At 35.6% G+C, this 23,494-nt stretch overlaps 1 protein-coding gene across 42 annotated transcripts in view; it reads right to left on the bottom strand.

Annotated features, from left to right (window-relative positions):
* USP37 (ubiquitin specific peptidase 37) overlaps window positions 1–23,494 on the bottom strand; it is an 80,389-nt gene that overhangs the window by 50,394 nt on the left and 6,501 nt on the right. For 18 of the 42 annotated variants that reach the window (XM_081583989.1, XM_081583972.1, XM_081583990.1 and 15 more), the window contains 7 exons: window positions 20,593–20,816; window positions 17,173–17,344; window positions 13,956–14,056; window positions 11,217–11,395; window positions 10,823–10,900; window positions 3,723–3,820; window positions 1,685–1,769 (listed from right to left, as the gene is read on the bottom strand). In XM_081583989.1, coding sequence (XP_081440115.1) covers window positions 1,685–1,769; window positions 3,723–3,820; window positions 10,823–10,900; window positions 11,217–11,395; window positions 13,956–14,056; window positions 17,173–17,344; window positions 20,593–20,748 — 869 coding nt within the window. In that variant the 5' untranslated portion in view covers window positions 20,749–20,816. Of the gene's footprint in view, window positions 1–1,684; window positions 1,770–3,722; window positions 3,821–10,822; window positions 10,901–11,216; window positions 11,396–13,955; window positions 14,057–17,172; window positions 17,345–17,839; window positions 17,976–20,592; window positions 20,817–21,035; window positions 21,232–23,494 lie in introns of those variants that run through there. The other 24 variants (XM_081583965.1, XM_081583994.1, XM_081583998.1 and 21 more) reach the window with 4 other exon arrangements.

Consider the following 23,494-nt stretch of genomic DNA (forward strand, 5'->3'; position numbering starts at 1 on the left):
AGGGTTGCAAAGAGTTGGACACAACTGAAGTGACTGAGCACAAGTAGAGGGAGCATCAGGTAAGCAGCGTATTTAAGGTTCCAAACGCAGGCAGTTACATAGAAGTGTTTGGGCTTGGTTTACCAGCACAGTGGAGAGGGAAATGGCAATCCAGTCCAGTATCCTTGCCTGGAGAATCTCATGGATGGGGGAGCCTGCTGGGCTGCAGTCCATGGGGTTGCAAAGAGTCAGGCAAAACTGAGCGACTAACACTTACTTACTAACATAGAGGGCAGTTCGAGATATCCAGTTTCATGTATCTTCAGATAAGAAATCAAGTTCTGACTGGGGTTCATGTTCAGTTTCCAATCTCATGTTGGTTTTGAAGACCCAGCCCTAAATACTTGACTCCAGTCTGGGTTTTATATGTGCTTTATGGTTTCAGCCTTTACTCAGCATTATTTTTCTTACCAGTCTGAAAATTTTCATTTTATCTTTGAGGGCAGTTTTGTATTAAAAGAAATTTTTATTTCTTCAATCATTCCTATGTGCAATGAATATGCTCATTCTATTATTTTGAAAAGAAATTGTATTGTATTTAAACAGTTGAAAACCAAATTTAGTTTTTTTTCAACCTGGATTCCTTTAAGATTCTTCTAATAAGCAGAAATACATTAAGTTTCCTCTCTTAAATTCAAAGAGTTAAACCACTGCAGTCATAAAGTACCTTACAGATTCCAGCCAAAGCTGAGTATATCTAAATATATAATATTAAATTCTTTAACTCACCTTAATCATTTAACACAAATAATCTAGATGTTTTTACTACTTTGAATTAAATTCTAGCAAAAAATAAAATATGACTTAACTGGTCATTATCTATGGTCATTATGCTATATAATAGCATATCTATTATATACTACTACTCTCACTTTTTACAACTGCCCTTCTGTGTGGCATTCTATGAACACCTCTCTGACAAGTGCTTAGCAGTTGTCTTATATATTCATACTCAATAAACCTCAAAAATTTAACCTACATCTCTGTGTGTCAGTCGCTCAGTTGTGTCTGACTCTGCAACTCCATGGACTGTAGCCCACTAGGCTCCTCTCTCCATGGAATTCTCCAGGCAAGAACACTGGAATAGGTTGCCATTTCCTTCTCCAAGGGACCTTCCTGACCCAGGGATCAAACCTGGGTCTCCTGCATTGCAGGCAGATTCTTTACCATCTGAGCTATATCTCTAGAATCACCAATTAAATTTCTGACTAGCCTTTTCCAGTAAAATATACTAACGTGACTTTTTGCTTTTTTAGGAAAACACCTTAAATTCTGGTAGGTAGCTTAACAAACATGCAAGCAATGAAGACAATTTTAAAATGTCTCAGTTAAGATTTACTTTACTTGGGATGATGGAAAATACACTGGTCTAGAATCTGATCACACTGCCAGTCATAACCTGTGGCCTCACTACAAGTCTTCCTAGACATCAGGTTTATATATGTGTTGAAAAACATAAAAAGTAATAGTTTGAACTAAAACACTTCTAGAGTACCCTGTAACTAAAATGTCATGAATCTGTAATTTTCATCTATGTTGTTAAATCAGTGTATTCATTTAGAGCACAATACATAGATATTCCCATCATTTAATATTCTGAAGAAAGCTCTTCAAGTTCTTCATAAGGCATATAGCCAATGCATACCTGTCTAGGTTAGTGCTGCCAGGGGAATAGTCCTTGGCTGCAGTTCTGCTACCATAAAAAGATGATGACTGCAAAGGTAGAAGCCCTAAAAAAATGAGCAGACACAGGAAAAATTTAATTCCTAAACCAATCATTCAAGTTCATTTAATAATAAAACTACACGTTGGGCTTGTTTATATTTAACTCTATTTTCCCCTTTCTTTTCATCAAAGTAATACATACATGTCTGAAGATCAAATACTGTGAAAAAGTTTGTAAGAGATTACAAAAGAACACTCTCTAGCCCTAAAGCTCCACAAATTTTTCTTCCAATTTCTAACCATTTTTTGAAACTCAGTTTCTCTGATTTCCTCCATAACATTAGGTGTTTGTATAATTTTTCAATTTATTAATTTTAAACAGCATCAGCTGGCTCCCTCAAGAAAAATTAGAAATAATTTCTCATTTATATCACCTCCACTCTTCTCTTCTCTCCAACCAATTATCAGTTGCGTTATTTTATTTATTTTTTGGCTGCGTCATGTGGCTTGTGGGATCTTAGTTCCTCAACCAGGGATTGAATTCCGGCCAACAGCAGTGAAAGCACCAAGTCCTGACCACTGGATTGCTTGGGAACTTCCCATCAGTTGTGTTATTGGAATTCTACTGATTAACTTTGCAACGTTAACACACTTAAACTCTCAACATTTTGTTCCATGAAACTTTTTACCACTTAACCCCTTATACTTTCCTCTCTCTCTCCTCTTTCACATAAACACCTGTAAGATGTACCATAACTTCAACAGTTTTAATAAACCTATTAAATATTAATACATCTTTAAGTATTCTGTTTTCTAACTATAGTGAAAGTGACGTCATTCAGTGTATCTGACTCTTTGCAACCCCATGGACTGTAGCCTACCATGCTTCTCCGTCCATGGGATTTTCCAGGCAAGAGTACTGGAGTGGGTTGCTATTTCCTTCTCCAATGGATCTTCCCGACCCAGGGACTGAACCCGAGTCTCCCACATTGTAGGCAGACACTTTACCGTCTGAGCTACCAGGGAAGTCCTTTCTAACTACAGGTTGATTGTAAAAGCTGAAAACCAAAAAACAGCATTTATATAATGAATTATTACTTCAGAGGTGAGAATTATATTAGAGATTTCTCTTTCTGTCAGAGTCCAATTTATATATAAGTCTGAACCCCTAAAAGGAGACTCTTTCTAAAGTCCAGATGAAATGAATTCTCTCAAACTCCCATTTTATCAAAATCATGCCATATTTTATCTTTCTTCAATTTCAAGTTAAACACAATATTCAAATCAATAGTAGGTACATGAGTCTCTAAGAAGTTCAGAGGACCAGAGTTAAGCTAAGTATAGGAAGCAGCAATAAAAATTCAGGGACAATCTTTTAGTTTTTGTTAAAAACACGGTGAGCTTATACAACTGCTTTATGCGATAATTACAAGATCTTCTAGAACTTCTAATAACCAGCAACACTGATAAGTTTTAATTTCAATAACTTTAACTCCTTGGATTTATTTCATGGTGCAGGTACTTTGACAATGAAAGAACTTAATTCTAGGTAGTTGAATAGGGAGATGTAAAGCTTAAATTCCTCATAAGCAAAATAAAAATTCCCTTATAGTTATTTTAAAAAATATTTTAGTCAAGTACTAGGATACAAATTAGAGCTTCTCAGGTGGCTCATTGGTAAAGTATCCACCTGCCAAGCAGGGGACATGGGTTTCATCCCTGGGCTGGGAAGATCCCCTGGAGAAGGAAATGGTAACCCACTCCAGTATTCTTGCCTGGAAAATCCCATGGACAGAGGAGTCTGGTGGGCCACAGCCTATGGGGTCACAAAGAGTTGAACACAACTGAGAGACTAAACAGCAACAACAGGATATAAATTGCCACCCGATAACTAGTATAAAATTTATGCAGTGTTCCTAAATATGTGAGAAGTATGCCCCAGTTTACATTTCTATTTCTAGTATAATACAATATATCATATCATAAACGAGTATATTATGCAAAGACCAAATACTTACCTGATGTCCTATTCTCTTCTGACTGTTTCAAACTCAGTTGCTTCTCTCTACTGCTGGTTAAATACTTTCTTGAGGGATCTGTCATAGCCTTGTTGTTCCTATAGTTAATAATTTAATTCAAAAATATATGTATAAAGATATAATTCTCAATTTTAAATAGTTGTCATTAGAATTTACATTTCAATTGCTGAATTAACTGATGTGCTTGAAAGTTATGCTACAAGGTGTTAAAGCCTTACGCAAACGAGAATCATAAAAATAAGCTTTTCATTACCTAGTCAAAAGTCAACCCAATCCAAAACCCTGGTAATTGGGCAAAAATGAAGGAGCAGTTCCTTTGTAAAAAAGTCAAACCAGAGACAGCAAGAATACATAGGTTTTCTTTGCCAAATCAAGCCCAGATGAAATGATTCAGCTACTAAGACCAAAAGAATCAATTAAGAACTAAGGTGAAAAAATTAAAATTAAAAAAAAATTGAAAATAAATAAAAAGAAGCAAACCATTCAAGCTTGATAATGAATAGCTCTAAAAAGTAAAATAAACAAAATCCAAAATGTTCTTATAGTCTATGTAATTTGAAATGTTATTTACTAAATGTCAACATTTCAATTCATAGTGACTAAACTACTTTAAGTTCATGAACACAAAGTTAAAATTTCTTAAGCCCCTTTCCCCTGATCTATTATTCCCAAATACCTGAACCTATATTAAGTAGAGGGTCCACTGAGAAACATGCTCATGCTTTGATTAAAAGTGCTTATTTTAGGAGATACATCATGAATAAAGCCTACAAGCAGACAATGTAGATGCTCCAGCCAGATTCTTTCTGGTCTTATTTTTGTATTCTCTCTTTCACACACCAATTTAGGTTTTTTTCCCTCCCAATTTTTTTTTAATATTAGAGTATAGCTGATTAACAATGTTTTGTTACTTTCAGGTGTACTGCCAAGTGATTTAGTTATGCATACACATGTATCTATTCTTTATCAAGTTCTTCTATTTGGGTTGTTTTTTTAAACTTTTTGATAGCCAGTACCTAGGGTTCCTCTTCACAAGACTGTCCTCAAGCTACCAGAGCCTTTGCCTGCACTCTCAGAGTCAAAAGTAAGGTCAGGTGCTAAAGTATAGAAGCCAAGTTCCCCTGCCTTGGATTAGAACAGTTTTAAGGTGAAACGTATATAACAGATTTTCTCTCTGGGATTAGCATGTACCCTAAACTCTGCATTTTTCTGATCAGAGATCAGATTTTTGTCTGAGATCACACTCACTCATTTTCTCCTGCACTGCAGTATCTTGCTTCCCCCAGTCCCTTCCTGGTATCCCCTGGGAATAATTCCTAACTAAATCACTTGGACACTACTCTCCATTTCAGGGTTTGTTTCTGAGGAACTTGAACAACAGTTAGTGCTAGAAGAGGGTCTAGGAAGCACACTCTAAGGACAAGATTCTGGAACTGGATCAATTGTTTGGCAATGGCAGCAGAAATACCACTGGCTGGTCGTAAAATCTTTGGTATCCTAAAGTGTAATGCCACCAAGATTTTTCATCTGTAGTGAACTGGGCTGGGATAGAGTAGAAGAGGATATAGCTCATGCAATCTTTCCAGCGTCTGAAAAATGTGGTAGACTACAAAATGGATCTTACTGGGGTTATAGGAATGTTCAAAAACTGGATTATGGTGATGGACTGTATAACTAAAAAAATTTATCAAAAATACAGAATTATACATTTAAAACAGGTGAATTTTATGGTGTATAAACTGTACCTCAATAAAGCTGTTAAAAAAAGAATCCCAAATTATTTCCTTCCTTGTATTCAAGCCCCCTATTAAGAAATGCAATGTTTCCCTATCCCTTAATGAGGCTGGCCTTGTGATTTCCTTTTCCCAAAAGAATGTAACAGACATAACAGTACATGAGTCCTGACTGTAAGGCTATAGGCACCTTGCAAATTTTCACTCATTCTTTTGGAACCCTACCACTGCCATGTGAGTAAATTCCAGGGTAACCCTACCAGGTGAAAAAAAAAACCATGGCGAGTCTCCTGCATCACCCCAACCACTAGACAGCCAACAGCCAGTCATACAAGTAATGCCACTGTGGACCAGCTAATCCCGAGCCAACTTACCAAATGACCACACGTGCATGAGAAAATGAGAGAATCTAATCACAACTGGCCAAGATAGGCCCAGATAAACAGAACCACTTAAGTGACCACTGACTTATAAGCAATAATAAATAGTTACTATTTTAAGTATATTGTTATATAGGACTAGATAACTGATATAGTGATATGGGATAAATAATAATCATAAAGACTATGGGTCATCAAGGAACTATGCAACCAGAGCAAGCCATCATGAGCTCGGTGCTATCATACCCATGAAGTTGTAAGATCAGGAAGTTACAGCACTAATTCATCATAAAATGCGAGTGGTATATCCAAGTAAACAAGAATAGATAATGAGAACAGATCTATGAGCATTCTGGTGACCAGACAGAAGAAAAAAAAAACCTGTGCCTCATTCATGGATGGATCGTCTCGGTACATTGATACAAGCTGAAAATGAATTGTTGCTGCATTGTAGCTCCACTAAGGGACTGCCCTGGAACACAGGGCTAAGACGAAATCCTCCACTGTACAGAGTTTGAGAAGTGCACCTCACTGTCCATTTTGTATGGAGAGAAACGTGGGCCAGAGGACCCCTGTATGGTGGTAAATGGTCTAGATGGATGATCAGGGGCCTAGAAGGAGTAAGCCTGGAAAATCAGGGAAAAATGATTCATGGGAGAGGTTTATGCACAGTATGTACAAAGGGTGAAGATCTGTTTCACATGTTAAAGCTCACCAGAGAACTCCACTGAAGAGACATTAAACAATCACCCATGGTAACTTGTCTAGTAGATGCCAGTCAATCTCTGTACTCAGCCATCCAAATACTTCCACAAAGGGCCCATGAGTAACAGGCATGGTGGTAAAGGTAAAAGCTCTAAGTGCACCCTAAAATAGGGGCTCCCTTTTAATAAGGCTGGTTTAGCAACTTATGCTGCGCAATGTCCAACTTCTCAGCTACTCTAGAGGCTGATCACCAGCCCTTGAATGAATACTATCCCTTAAGGAAACCAATCAGATATCTGGTGATAAGTTGATTACATTAGACTCCTTCCATCCCAGAAAGGGTAGCAATTAATTCTGACTGGGACTGGCATATATTTAAGGTTTGCTTTTGCCTTTCCTGCCCACAGTGCCTTGGCTGCACTGCTATCTGAGGGCTTTATAAGAGTATATGATTTACTAACATGAAATCTCACATAACATCATTGTGGAATGAGATCCACTTTACACAAAAGAAAAGAAGGTACAATAAGGGCATATGACCAAAGGATCCATTGGTCCTATCATAGATCATATTTACCTCAAAGCTGACAGCCAACAGCCTTTAAAGGTGCAGATTAGAGATGATCTCGTTAGGAACTGGGTGCCCTTCAAGATACAATATATAACATAAACCAGCAGGCCATTACATTTATAGAGAATACATGGGGTCTGGAAACCAAGAAGTAGGCATGCCTCCACTATCAGTCTCAATAACACACTTGGAGAATTTGTGCTTGTTCCTTCAATTTAGATTTTGTGGATCTAGAGGTTCTGGTTTCCAGAGGAGGAAATTTTTCACAAGAGAGGACAAGAAGAATCCCATTTAATCTAAAGTGATGCCTGCTACTTATTTTGGGCTTCTCATGCTAGTAGATCAACAGGCAAGGAAAGGAGTTGCTATACTGTAACTGACTTTAACTATTGTAAGAGGGCAGGATTGCTGCTACATGATAAAGGCAAGAAGAACATGTCTGATATAAAGGAAGTTCATCAGGGAATCTCTTGGTGCTTTCAAGCTCAGTTTTAACTCTGAATGGGTAATTGTAGCAACCATAGCCTGACAAATGCACAGTGACCATGGGCTCAGATCCCTCAGGGAAGAAGATCTCAGTCATACCACCAGGAAAGTCATCAACATCATCAGAAGTGTTAATGAAAAATGCAGCAAATTTAGAATGGGTCTTAGAAGTAGATAATATCAGTTACAGCCTCAAGGCTATTTGTAGCAGTAAGGACAATAAGAGCTACAGCTCATTCCACTAACCCTCCTTCTTTAATATTCTCACCCAGAAGTTGAAAAGCATCAATGTGAAGAACCTCTATAGTAAGATGGTGGGGCTTTCCTGGTGGTCTTGTGGTAGAGAATCAGCCTGCCAATGCAGGTAACATGGGTTCGATCCCTGTTCTGGAAAGAACTAGCTCGGCAGTAAGACAGACGGTAAAAACACAGATATTACAGACTGGAAAGCTGGTGAGCACTGTTATATCTCAGCAAAATAGTCACAGAACTGTTATCTGTAATGTCTTAGGAGGCAGAACTCAAAGGAAAAGACTGAGACAATTAAGAACATTGGTCTGTGTTAATGCTTTTTACTGCTCTCAGCAAGGTTCTATACAAGATAGATAAATCTGGCTTAGAACTAGCAGGTTTGCAATCAAGGTTGAAAATGAATATATCTCTCTGTGCCAATGGTCTAGAATTAAAACTGTGTGGTAACTGGAGGTCATAAGGGACTAAAAAAATCCAATTGCTTCTGATTCTCAAATTGAGGCAATGCTAAGAGGTAACTGGAGAAGTGGTTTGTGAAAAACTGATGTTAATATCAGGGAAAACTGCATGAGGGGTATACAGGTACACCTCATTATTATCTTTGCAACTTTTCTATAAATCTAAAATTATTCAAAAATTTAAAAATTTATTAAAAGAATCAAAATAATAACAAAAATACTGGCCCTAATTCTTTCTCAAGCCTATAAAACCCTGTATGTTCTACCTTTAAAAAAAATTCTAAAACTTTTACATCTCTAGACTTTTCTAAACTTCCAGAACTATATCGGCATCAAGTAGGCTACAAAGCTGTATGGCTCCGAAAGAACACAGTCTTCAAAACTCCCTTCAGCTATGGCCTTGAAAGGTAACAGACAAAGGGAATCTGTTAAAGGGCAAAGCCACCAGTCATATGGAGTACAAGGAGCAAGGGTTCCTCCCAGAGGATAGGACAGAGACTGTTACAGGGGTTAATTAAGAACTTATTCCACTGCTTTCACTATCTTCACAATTTCTGCCTAACAAGATTTTATCTCTACTATAGACCAGTGACTCCTCAGTTCCCAATTCTTGTTTTTTCTAAATGGAAATTTTTACTGTGGTTATCCTGTGCTTACACCAGCAATGTATAATAAATGATATGTGTGTGGAGACGGGAGTGAGGAATGCAGATTAACTTGCTTTTTAGTTTTTAGGTACAACACCACTTTGCCAACAAAGGTCCCTATATTCAAAGCTATGGTTTTTCCAGTAGTCACGTATGGATGTGAGAGTTGGACTATAAAGAAAGCTGTAAAGAAAGCCGAGTGCCGAAGAATTGATGCTTTTGAACTGTGGTGTTGGAGAAGACTCTTGAGAGTCCCTTGGACTGCAAGGAGATCCAAACAGTCCATCCTAAAGGAAATCAGTCCTGAATATTCATTGGAAGGACTGATGTTGAACCTGAAGCTCCAATACTTTGGCTACCTGATGCGGAAGAAGAGACTCATTAGAAAAGACTCTGATGCTAGGAAAGATTGAAAGCAGGAGGAGAAGGGGAAGACAGAGGATGAAATGGTTGGATGGCATCACTGGCTTGATGGACATGAGTTTTAGCAAGCTCCAGGAGTTGGTGATGGACAGGCAAGCCTGGTGTGCTGCAGTCCATGGGGTTGCAAGGAGTCAGACACAAATGAGCAACTGAACTGAAGTGAACAAGACCATGAGGTGTATGGTCCAAGGCACACCTGGACCTTATGGAGAGAACTGCACATAACCCAGAGATCCTAGACTCTGAGCTGGATATAATGACTAAATGAGATTTAGAGGCTGTCTCCATCAGGGTGAAGGTAGGGGTACTCTGCATATGGGAAGAATGATTAACAAACGTAAATCTTTAGCTAGAGGGGTAAACTATGGCAGACTGTTGTCCCCAAATAACCACTGTACTCCTTTGTCATAACAGTAGAATTTGGGCTAGGCATACTTCCCAGATCTCCTCATAACTTGATATAACCACATGACCAAGTTCTGGCCAATGTAATACGTATAAAAGTTATGTATACAATTTTCAGCCTACACAAAAGCTGTATGCCCTCCCTTTGCTCCTTTCCTCCTTCCCAGTAGGAATACAGATATGAGAGCAGAGGCTGAAGCTATCTTGGTTCATAAAAGGGAAGATACTTATAGAAGACAGAAGGAACCTGAGACTATGGTGATTGTAGTTTAGGAGAACACATCAGTCTTATCATCTACCTAGATTTTTGTATCTGTTACAGCAATAGAATCAAGAACTCAAAGTATAAGTTTCTTTAGTTTTTTCCCAACTTCTTTCTGGTGACCCTTTGGCCTTCAACACCAGTTAACTGATTACCAACTGACTTCTGTTAAGGTATTAACTGGCAACTGTATAATAAGTTTTCTCTCTCAGAAGACAGAGACAAACAAAATCCACAAGTCTCCCATTATGAGGAAGAGGATTGTGAGCTAGTGACTGTCCTATTGCAGGTATGCTCTTTTGTTCGACCCCAAAAGTAGCTCTAAAAGACTGATGCTCCTTGACTAGGCTGGTTTTAATACCCTTTTACCCTTAAGTTAACTTTTCACATGAATAAGGTAAAAATTGTACTTTTTTTTTTTACAGGTAAAGGGAAGAAGGAAGGAAAGGGGTTCATACTAAAAGAGCAGCAAACAAAAAACATTTATATAGAGTTCTTCAGCTCTATCCTTATTATAAGTGCTGCAAATAAATAAAGCTAAGATGGGAAAAGTGCACTAAAATGACCAAAGCAATACTAGTGGCCAAATCCTCTCTCTATTGAGCCTACAATGTACTGTTACCAAAATACTCTAAATCCTGTTCTTCTGTCTTTGAGATTCCCATAAACTGAAGACCATCCCAATTTTCTCTAGTGGTTGTAATTATCAATAGAAGAAATACCGATCAAATGTTATAAAAGTTCTTAAGTAACTTACGATGACGAATCATTTTCCTTAGGGTAATCTTCATTCAACTCTGAGCCAGATGACAGCATTCTTTTTCTCTTTTCAGTCCTACAGAGAACAGAGAAAAACGGTTATTTCACATTATTAACAAGTATAAACCAACATACTCAAGAACAAGAACTGTGACTACTGCTATACACCCTATACACATTTAAATATACTGTGTATCTGCAAGTTCTATACATGTCACTAACATAAATCACAAAAGACAAATATTATCTCCAAAAAAACGCACTTTACACATTCTTCTTCTAACTAGAAGACTCCTTCTTTTCCCCAAGTTATTGGACTTTCTAAAAGGCCTAAAAGACATTTCTAAATAGGCAGAGTTAATGACTAGGAAAGAAAAAAAAACTTTTCATACCTATTTTCTAATAACCCTGATCTAAGAGGCGTGGATGTAGATGTCAAAGAGGGAATTGTCCGGGTAGGAGTTACTCCATTTCCTGCTGCAGCCTTAATTGATCCTCTACTTGGATTACCAAGAACTTTTCGAAATGGAGTATCATCTTTAGCTTCCAAACTTCCTCTTTTTGAAGAGACCTACAAGAATAAAGTTTAACATAGCTAATTCTTCACACTAATTGGCATATGTTTAGACCAGTGATCCTCATATACAGAACTTTAAAAAAATATCCACAACTGGAGACCCATCTCCAGAGATTCTAGCCTATCCGGTCTGGGGGTAAGGTCCATTCATTAGTACTTCTTTTTTTTAAAGAACACTAGGTGATTCTAAATCAGTGTCAGATATTGAGCTTGACATGTATTTTCCTATATTACTCTTGTAAGCTTAGAAATTCCACAGCATACTTGGAAGCAGAAAAGAATCTGCTCTGAATTACTGATCAAAAAAAAGAGAGAAAATAACCTCACAGACATAAGAGCCACATGAAAGCAGATCTTTAAAAGAAAATCCAATTATGATAATTTAAAGTGAGCTTCCCTGGTGGCTCAGCTGGTAAAGAATCTGCCTGCAATATGGGAGACCTGGGTTCAATCCCTGGGTTAGGAAGATCCCTTGGCAGAAGGGCATGGCAACCCACTCCAGTATTCTTGCCTGGAGAATCCCCATATACAGAGGAGCCTGGAGGGCTACAGTCCATGGGGTCACAAAGAGTTGGACACGACTGAGCGACTAAGCACAGCACATTACAACAAAGTGACATAAATGTGAGAAAAAGGAGCAACAATGAGATTTTGGTAGCCACAATTTAAAAGCCAAGTCACATGGACAGCATATGATTTTTGAGGGGGTTCTAGTATGCAGAAATGAAAACAAATATATACAATGATGGGGAGATTGAAGGTGAGACAAAACCTACTGGCAGAAGATGAATCAGCGTCTACCCCAAAACACAGCAAAAATATTCAGAGAATACACACTTTACCTCTATGGAAGATTTCTAATTATTTTCCACAGAATTACAATCTTAGAATAATAAAAAAGAATCTCTGAGGTCATCTGGATGAATGTTTTAAAAAGTTGATTTTCAAATGGATAATTGATTCTCAAAATTAAAAAAAAAATCAAAACACTATTATAAAAGCCATATACTGAGCAGTCTCTTTTATCACCCCAATGCCATTCACTCACTTCTTCTACTTCCCATCCTCCTTCACCTTGTAAGTATTCTACATTTTTAAGGAAATGAAAATCAGTATTTTATTTTTCTAGTTACACAAATGGTAGCATGCTATATGCATATTGTTTTGCATATTTTTCAACCTTTTTTGACCATGACCCCACAGTGAGAAATATTTTACATCACAACCTATTATACACACATACAAATAAAACCGAAAATTTCGAAAACCAGTACTTATCCTTACTGTGTAGAATACCTTCTCTATTATTTTCTGTTCTATTTTATTTAATGGTAGTCACAACCCACAAAACTGATTTTATAATCCCACTAATAATAGAAATCATTATTTGTGAAAGTATAAATATTTGCTTCTGCTAGATATATTAACACTTACAGTTTAAATATTCTAACACTTTAAATTTCTACCTGTAAATGGATGAATCTCAAAGTAATTATGAATGAAAAACCCAGACAAAAAATTATACCTGATTCCACTTATATAAAACTCTAGAAAATGCAAAATAATCTAGAGTGACAGCAATTCACTCATGGCTTAGGCATAGAGGCCAGACAGGGAGCTGGAGAGAAGGATTACAAAGGGGGATGAAGACACTTTTAAGGGCTATGGCTATGTTCACTAGGTTGATTATGGTGATGATTTTGCAGGTACGTACATAAATCAAAACATATCAAACTGCACACTTTAAACATGTGCAATTTACTGGATATCAGTCATACCTCAATTAAAATGTTAAAAAAAAAAACCCAAAACAAAAAACTCAACTTGTAAAAAGAAACTAACAAAAATGAAACCTTATTCACTGATTGCTTAGTCCAGTAAATGGTTTAAGTAATCAACCTATCTCCACACAGTCAAACAGAATTCATTACTTACAGGAGAGCTTCAAAGTTTCTCTATACACCTGGTTTACCTTTGCAATACAAATTAAAAGAGACATAGGACAGCTAAGGTGCAATAGTGCAAAGCAAGTCTCAGGACTGGCTGAGTATTTATGAAATAAAAATTATTAAAAAGCAAACAGAAGACCCAACAAAGCAGTCTAATATCATATAGTGTAGGTAAAGTTCATAATGTAGAACAGACCCAAAAAAGCATCAAAGAAATAGCAACAGCAAATATTTACAGGGTTGTTAGTACATGGTATTGGGGGCTAAGCATTTTTATAATACACATTATTTCACAGCAACGCTTAAAGTATTTTTGCCGTCTCAATTTTACAGATGGGTACTGAGGCTCGAGATACTTAAGAAGGAGCTTCTCCAAAGGCCTACAACTAGTAAGAGGCAGCACCAAATCTCAAACCCACATCTAACTTCAAAGCTATGTTTTCAAAAACTACACTGTGATAAATTTCAGGTATGTGTAAAGAATCCTTGTGATATTGCCAGAATTATTAGACATTACAGTCTAAATTCTACTTCCTGCAACTACCTTATAGAATGTCTAAGATTATCATCTTTTAAAAAAGCTAGAAAGATTCAAATGAACATACCTGATTGTCTGCATAAGAAAGCTGCCTGTTGGTTTCCTTCTGTGAGGTCCTGCTGCCCAGAATAGCTCCAAAACTACCAGAACCCTGAGAAGGTTTCATGGCTGGTGGGGAAAAAAAAAAAATCCAATCAATTACTTAACTAAGAGATTTGTCATTGTTATTATTTAATACTGAGGAAACAGAAACAGGAAAAGTAAAACAAATCTAAGTGCTTATCTGAAAGAAAATAATTCCAATATGTACAGTAATAATTTATAGCTAGGATCAAGTAAAAAATTAAGTAGCTATGAAAAAACTTGGAAATATGTAATAGAAGGATAAATTTTTGAATGCTAGAGATTCTCCTGTATAAACATTTAGTAATTAACACTATAGCAAAGTCAGTCAGTGAACTTAACTTTGGACACTGGATGCTAAACACATGTCAGAACCAGTGACAGACATACTTCTAATAATGTATACCCCAAAACTTTCTAAGTTCGGCAAACAGAATAAGTGACTTCTTCTCTAAAGAAATACATGCTAGTTTAAAGGACATGCAAGGTAATGTATAAATATGGATTTTTATACACTTTAAAAAGTATTTCAAGGGAATTTTCTGGCAATTCAGTAGTTAGGACTCCGTGCTTCCATTGCCAGTGGCCCTGGCTGGAGAACTCAAGATCTCATAAGCTGCAGGTGGCCAAAAAAACCCCCCAGTAGTCTATATTTTAATTCTGTTAATTTCCCACTGAAGATCATTAGGAATGCTTTAATTTAGAAACATTGCAAATAATCCTGAACATCCTTTTACATATCTTCTTGCACTAATGCAACAATTTTCATAGGATAAAACTCCTTAGAATAAGAATTGTTGGGGTAAAGGATGTACAATTTTAAACTAAATTGATATTACCACTATTCCTTAAAAAAAAAATCTCTAAGCTCCTACCAAGTGTATTAGAGTATCTTGCCTCCCCTCACACTACTGCCAATGTGATAATAAGAATTTGAATTTGTTTAATTTTTGGTGAAGTTGAGAATTTTTTCACGTTTATGGGACACCTATTTTTCTTCCTGAATTTTCCTGTATGTCTATTTCTCTACTGAACTGTCTTTTTCTTACTGATTTGGAAAGTTGGTATTTATATATTAGCAATATTAACTGTCACTGTGACTAATATTTTCTTCATCTTTTCTTCTTTCCTTGTCACAGAGATCATTTAAATTTTTTACACAGTCCAAGTTATTAATCTTTTCCTTTATTGATTCTGGTTTTATGTCATACTCAGAAAGGTCATTCCCATCGACATAATATGTTAAAATCCATTGTACTCTTCTAATAATACTTTTATCACTTTTTTTTAACACTGAAATCTTTGATCTGTGTAAAATCTATTTAGATGAAGGAGTAAGATAAGGATTCAGTTTTACTGTCTTCTTAAATGGTTAGCTAGCTGTCCTATTTATAGACAACACTGTTTATCAACCATTAGTCTTCCCATTGATTTCATACACCACACATTATACTTTAAAGTGTTCTTATATTCATTAGCTCACACTTTGGGGCAGTTACGGCAACTTAAACCGAAAAGATTAAAACAACTTGCCTAAGAGTACAGAATAAGTTAAGTCCACAGCTAGTCACTCTAAAAAAAGTAATGACTTACTGTGTGCCTATCAAATACCGGTTGACTGACATTAATGAACTCTAATTTTTTATTAAGCACTGAAATTAAGGTGAGAAAACATTCATTTTAGAGATGAGGAAACTGAAACTCATTTATTAAAGGAACTGCCCAAAACTGCACAGGATATAACAAACAGAGCTAGGATTCAAACCCAAATCTGTTTAGGTCCAAAGTTTGTGTTTTTCCATTATGCCATGTTGTTCAGACTCAAATCTGGGCCCCAGTCTGCTGTGCTTTCTACTCTAATGCATTCAGAGACATACTTTCTTACACATGTCAATTTTTAAAAAAGTGGTTCAATTAATATGATGGAATAAAACAAATACAGAAATGTAGACATAATCCCTAACGTATTCTAAAACTTTTAAATGGCACTCAACTCAATTCTAAAATTCAGTATTTAGAAAACTGACATGGTTCATTCATATATGGTAACATGAACACATGATGAATATGAACCAAATGGCAAACAACCATAAAAGTTTTTTTACACAAGAAAATAGTTTATCAAATAATTATTAAATACAAGCAACGAGGCACTGCTACATCTTTATTTTCTAAATGTTTACGTGTTGTATTTGTTAAAAAAAACTCAGCAGTTTGTTAACTATAAAATACCAGTAATAACAAAGTACTGATGATGACAGAGCTGGAGAGTAATATAAATAAGAATGAAAAATTCATTTTGAGCAACAGATCACTCCTAAAAAGATGCTTATAAATATGTCTTCTTTAAAGTCAAAACATTTTACATGAAAGGGGTTGGAGGAAGTAGGGGAATCTGATCACACTACTTGCTTTTCTATGGTACCTTCTGTTTTTATAGATAAATAAAAACTCAGAAAAAGTTTCATATAAAAAAGCAACTATATAACATTTATGTAACAAGGTAAGTTTTCCCAAATGTAATTTAAATCCTACTCCTTCTTAAGACACACACTCTTCTGGGGAATCTTTAGGGCGTTCTACATAAACAATCATGTCATCTGAGAACAAAGACAAATTTACTTCTTTCTTTTCAATTTGGATGCTTTTCATTTATTTTTCTTGCCTAAGTGTTCTGCCTAGGACTTCCAGTATTAGTTGAATAGAAGGGATAAAAGAGGTCATCCTTGCCTTGTTTCTGATTTTGGAAAACCTTTCAGTTTTCCATCACTGAGCTATTGGCTTTTCATGTAAGGCACTTATTATGTTGAGGTAAGATAGATTCCTTTAGTTCCAAATTTGTTGAGTGTTTCCATCATGAAACAAAGTTAAATTTTATCAAATGCTTTTAATGCATCAAGATGATATGTGGTTTTTGCCCTTCATTCTGTTAAATTTGATGTATCACACTTCCAGATTTTTTCCATATCTTAAACTATTCTTGCATTCTAGAAACAAATCCCACTTGATCATGGTGTATAATCCTTTTAATGTGCTGTTGAATTAGGTCTCCTAGTATCGTGTTGAAATTTTTGCATCAATATTCATGAGGGATACTGGCCTACAATCTAGTAATATTTTTTATAACTGCTGATGTTAGACCCTCGATGATTAGTGCTTACCTGCATTAAGTCTGTTTTGATGGACTGCATCTAGAAACAACCTCATTTCCTCTGCATCCTTACTTGGTACTTTATCAATAGACAAGAAGCTGTTATCTTGTAGAGTTAACATTAGGCGGCTTTGCTTTGCTCCACTGGGTCGAAGCACCACATTTTTAATGTTATGACTTAGCTGATCAACACAAAAGGAAGAGTATCATTAAAAATGAATTATAATGAAGCATAATAAGTTGTATAATGAATACTAAACTTTATACATTCTAAGATACATTTCTTACTCTTTCCCATATTAATTTAGTTTTTTCTTTTCTTTACCCAACCAAAAAGAGTTTCCATTTCTTGATACATTTAAATCAAAGATTTCACTTCTAGGAGAGGCAAACACTATCAAAATTTTACAGAGTAATCCTAACACTCTTGACTTTTTTGGTAGCAACTGCATATTTTCAGGTATAGTTACAAAAACAAAGAAGTTAATTTTCTAAGCTTTGATGGTTATACCATCACCAATTTAGAAAGTCATATTGGTCCAGGGAGCCACCACTGATCAGTGGGAGCAAACGTCCCCAGTGGACCACCTTACTATCCCAAGTTCTGTCCAATACAATCTTAACTTCTTGCCTTTATATCAATTTTGGAAATAGACTCACTAGTTAAAAACTCTTACCTTATTATGTATATTTGGAAGTTAGGTGAAAATATATCATAGCAATAATGAGTTTGGATTTCCAAATAATATAAACATTTAAACAAGTAACTGATAGATGTAATAATAAGGAGTAATTTTATTAAAGGTCTCTTTTCTACATAAAAAAAAAAAAGAAAGTCATATTGGATTAGAGGTTTTTTTTTTTTGGTTTTTTTTTCTTTTAAACAAAAGCTTATAAAATATCTAGCAAGTGGTTTATGTAGCTGCAATGAAAAAGGACATTCTGATCTAAACTATAATCCTCAAAAGAATTCTATTTCTCAAAAACACATCAACATAAACCTTTACCAACATTAGAACATCTTTTTTTTTTTCTTTTTTAACTATCTAAGCAGGCTCATTTAACTTTCAATCATAAAGCTCGTAAGTTCTCTGGAACTCTCTTAGCTTACTTCACCCGCTCCCCAGAACTGGTTCAATACTTCTCTTATACTCTTCCAGACTCTGGATATATGCTATTAAGTAATAACTTTTATTTTCTCTTGGTTGAAATTTTTCCAAGACTAAATCAATAAATCTTGAACTTTTTTTTAATCTTAATAATTCTCCCAACCAGTCATCCTTATTCTCTAACATTCTCCCTCAGCAGGCATATACAGGTTTCTGAAGCTGCCTTTTGCTGAAGACATACCCTCTGAACAGCATAAAGAAAGAAGTAAAAGCACTCACAATTTTTAAAATTAGGGATAATTGACCTTGTGACAATTTTTAGATAAAGATGAAAAAACAATTTACCAGACTTAATTTATATTTCAAACTTAAATGACAGGTTTTAGACTCAAAGCAGGTCTTTCTCTCACCTCCCAAATCTAATGAGTTAAATCTTGAAATCTCTTTAAATCTGTGTTTTCTTCCTTTTGCTTCTTACACTGTCTTATCCTTTGCTCAAGACTTTCATTTCTTATCTGAACTCCCACAATAACCTCTTACATGTCCTTATTCTCCCACTACCTCTTGAAAGTCATCTGCCTAGCTGCCAAAGGAATTTAAACTTAAGATTCTTGGCTCCCTAGTAACTAAGTTCCCTTTAGTATGACAAAGAAGATCTGGATATTTCAAGATCTGGTTTCTATGTAGCTCTTAGCCTCTACTACTGCCATTCACTCTCTACTGTGCATTTACGTTAAAATAATTTTCCGGTTTCCTGAATGTTGATTCACATTAGCATGTGTCTGTACATTATAGCAATCATCTTCACCTTACCTTCACTGTGTCTAGCAAATTCTTACCTATCCTTTAAATCCTCAGAGCATAAAACACTTCCTTCTTTATGTTACATCAGTATCTCTGAGGTATTTTTACAACTGAGAACTCATTTGGTTACTCTTAAGTTTGAGAGGAAAAGTGCCTCACTCAGCTCTGTATTCTTAGCCCTTAGCACAGTACCCATCACAGTAATCTACAGGTGGTTGACAAATGAATGCTGAATGCAAAACTGATCTAGAACTGAGATGAAAGTTTAATCACAGGTAGACTCATCATGCTCCTGAAGATCTATGTTTGCTTAAGTATTTAAATATTTACTGAGTGCTAATTTGAGTTGAGGACTGAAAGACTGAATCTCTGTTTTAAAAAAAATCTTTCATTGAGATGGTCATATGTATACGAATGTGGTAGAAACTATTGTTTCTACTACCCATGTCACCACCTAAAATCTATTTAAGAATACTTTTGATACATAAAATTGTAACCAATTTATTTCCAAGTTTAAAAGCAAAAATAAATAGAAATTTTACTTCAGCTCAAGTTTTCAAACATAAAGTTTTATAAATTGCTCTTCAAGAGAGTACTTTAAAATATTACACTTAAAAAAAAAAAGAATATTACACTTTTATATAATCTAATTAACAAATATAGCATTTTTAAGTGAAGAAAATATAAGACATTAAATTCAACTCATATCAACACAAGTAATTCTTGGCTGCACAAGACAGAAGTGAAAACAAAATTATTTTTTACAGTGATAAAATAATGAGGTCCTTCAAAAGTTAACAGAAGAGGGACTTCCCTGGTAGTCCAAAGGTTAAGAATCTGCCTTACAATGCAGGGGACTCGGGTTTGATCCCTGGTCAGGGAACTATGATCCCACATGCCACAAAGCAAACTAAGTCTGCTCACCAAAACTAAAGAATCTCTGTACTGCAACAAAAGATCCTGCATAATGCGATGAAGATCTTTTGTGCTGCAATTAAGACCCAATGCTGCCAAATAAATAAATAATTTAAAAAAGTTAACAGAAGAAAACAGCTGTAAGGATGACCCTGAATATCACCCTTGAATGGTCCACACCACAACCTTTGGCAGGATTAATTAGGAAAAAGAAATTAAAAAGACACTAATGAGTCCTATTAAAAGCTAATACTAAATAGTGATGAATTTATCGCATATGTTGGTTGTGGGGGGGGGCCCCAGCAGGGGGGAACATAACTGAAGTTATCCTAATGTGGTTTTAAAAATAGCTGACAGTATCCAGACTCAGTTTCTCCCAGCTTCCTCTTCCCACCAGTTTCTTTTCAACAATGGTGACTACTTCTACTCTTTATTATACACCACCAACAATTCTGCTGAATAATTTGTAACAGTATTAGTGCCCTGAAAATTAAACAAATAGTAATCTAGTAGGGGTACTATGATACTTAGTGTGGCAGAGAATAGCTGTTCACTAAAGGATGTGATTGAAGGTCTATTCCAAACCAAAATTTGGTTAATACCTGAAATATCCTTGGAATCCCTCCAGTATTGTAGTGAACTACTAGGCTGACTTTATTCTCTTTCTCCACAACTTCAAAGGATCCTTCTTTCCATTTTGTAATCCCAGTCTGCATACTTCGAATTCTGATAGGGCCATGTATCTTCAGAGGAGACATATTTTCTTCAAAAATAAATTGCTTCTAGCCAAATTAAAAAGAAAAAATACACCTTCACCTGACAGATTCTAAGGAAGAAAAATAAAATAAAATAATAAGTTACAACTTACTAGTGATTAAAACAAGAGTTTGAAAGAGAACATTTAATGAATCATCATATGTCCTTTTCTCCGTTTTCAATAAACTACCTTTTATTAAATATCCTCAAAGGCTCTGATTAGCTGGATAGCACTGGTAAGAAGAACAAATGCAGCAGTCTCTGATGTTTAATGATTGAATTCACCCACCTTTTATTTTTTCTGTACATGTTCTCTGCTTAGCCATGTACCTGAGTCCATTAGTGTCTAAATTTTGCATTCTGCAGCATTAGCAACCATACTGCTGTCACTGTATGACAATCAGGAATACTAAACATTCCATTCTCAATGTGAGTGCCCATGGCAATATGGCCAACTTCTACCTTCCTTCATGATTCTAAAGGATCTTGAATTTCAAATATAAGTAAAAAAAAAAAAATTCAGTCAGCTGATTCCATTTTTTAGAATTGAGTTCCTATTGAAACATCAAATCGTATCACCAAACAATTCCTTCTATCAGTTGGTAGTCTAAGCATATCCACATGTATAAAACATATTACATGAATAAATAATTGTGAGACTAACCCAAATTAGTTTAACCTAAACAACTTCATTATTTGAGAAAATCATTTATTCTCTAGAGAAAACTAGCCAAAAAACCCCTCTTCCTAAGATCGACCTACCATCTATGTTTAACACTACCATTCCTGGAAAGAATCTTTACCAATTTTATCTTTCACAAATATTCAACTTTCCCAAGTGAACTTCTGATACTTATAGATATGAGAGAATGTCTAAGACTCTTAAAACTGGCTTAACAGATGTCAGCAAGTAAATACAATTAAACAGCAGACAATGATTATCAAATAGTGTGTCATACATATATACACAATCAAACAAAAGTAAAATGAACTTAACATTACAGCCTTCAAATCTCTAAAAACATGGCCTCTAATACAGATTCTTGTTTATAATTTAATAAGTTAAAAACCATTAAACTTTGCCTCTGCCTAAACAACTCAACTAGATAAAGCTAAAAACAGTAACATATGTACAAAGGAAAAGCATACTAGATTTAGGTATCAGGAGCCAGCTCCATCACTTACTAACTTTTAACTTACCTTTCCTCACCAGTAGTTTTCTCAGCTATAAAATAGCAATGCTATAGTGTTGCAGAATCAAATGAAACATTGCTAACACTCATTAGGCACTCAATAGACAGCAACTTCATCATGAATGAAATTAGTGTCCACTTTCTCAATTTATTCCTTGTCTGCAACACCTCTTTCTCCAAAGATCCCAAATAACTTGTTAACAATGGTCACCAACTCACTGCCTATAGAGGCTAAACAGGTGACACAAACGATTTAGACAGGCAAAATATGAAAACTTCTATCCAAATCTAGCCAGCTTTGCCATGAACCCAGCACTACCAGATCATCTAACTCTTCAAGAAAATGTAATCAAATTTTTATGTCAAACTGCCCATTTTAAATTCTGGACAATGAGTTCAAAGTTTCAAATCAAACAAAACCCACCTAGAGGCAGGATATAGACTGGAGAACCCTAGTTCAAGGCCCCTAGGTGCTATATATCAAACAGCTAGGAATAAATTTAAAGAGAGATATGAAAACACTTTGAATTGTTTAAGGTATTTTGCATCGTAAGTCCTATACTATTACTCACTGATCGAGTTTTTTGAGTGCTTAATTGTGGCCAGATTTATATACTCTAATTAGCTGGGTATATGAATCCATCAAAGTAATAGAGGCCACTACTGTTCACAGACCTGTCTGTTAATGTGACATTTTGTTCTAACTAGTAACTACAAAATCAGCAATGTGTTTGTAATGCTTTTTTTTTTTTTTTACAATTAATAATTTAGTGCTTTACTTCTTGGATATAGCCTTGAGATTTTTTCCATTCTGTCTCATAGCACTGCCAAAAATATGTGATCCCTCTCCTACTCCAGTTGTCCATGCCAGAAACATGAGTTATCTTTAACATCTCTCTTGATGATTATTAGTATTGGACTGGAAATGGAAGGTAAAGTTGTCAATTTAACCTCTATATACCTTCCAGACATCTTCACAATGAACTTCAGATCAACTCACATCACTATCCACAAAATCATTCAACAGCTCCCCATGCGGGCTAAAGTCCATGGGGTCACAAAGAGTTGGACATGACTGAGCAACTGAGCACAACACAGCACATGCCCTCACAATAAAATCTACTCATTCACGTGACATAAACACCCTTCATGATTCAGGCTCTGCTTACCTCTCTAACCCCAATAAACTTTCCAAATTCAGCCATCTAAACTACTTACAATTTTACTTAAAAAGGCATATATTCTCATGCCACTATACCTTTGCACACACTGTGGTCTACATCTGGAGGGTTTTTTACCTACTCTCCCCATCCTCCACAACCCCCCTTTTTAAATTCTCTTGGTTGTAAAATCAAAACTCAATTTAGATATTATCTTCTCTAAGAAGCCCTTTCTAGCTATCTTTCAATTATTCTCTCATCCCATATACACACTGAGAGCATTTAATGCTTTGGTCTTCTGCTGTACCCTCTAGTACAGCATTTATCACATTGTATTACAAACTATCTATTTACCTCTTTGTCTCTCTTCTATGTGGGATAGAAGACAGGCCCAA

This window comes from Giraffa tippelskirchi, chromosome 3 (genome assembly GCF_054371585.1).
Source record: "Giraffa tippelskirchi isolate mGirTip1 chromosome 3, T2T-mGirTip1v1.2.pri, whole genome shotgun sequence".
In the NCBI taxonomy this organism is placed as follows: Eukaryota; Metazoa; Chordata; class Mammalia; order Artiodactyla; family Giraffidae; genus Giraffa; species Giraffa tippelskirchi.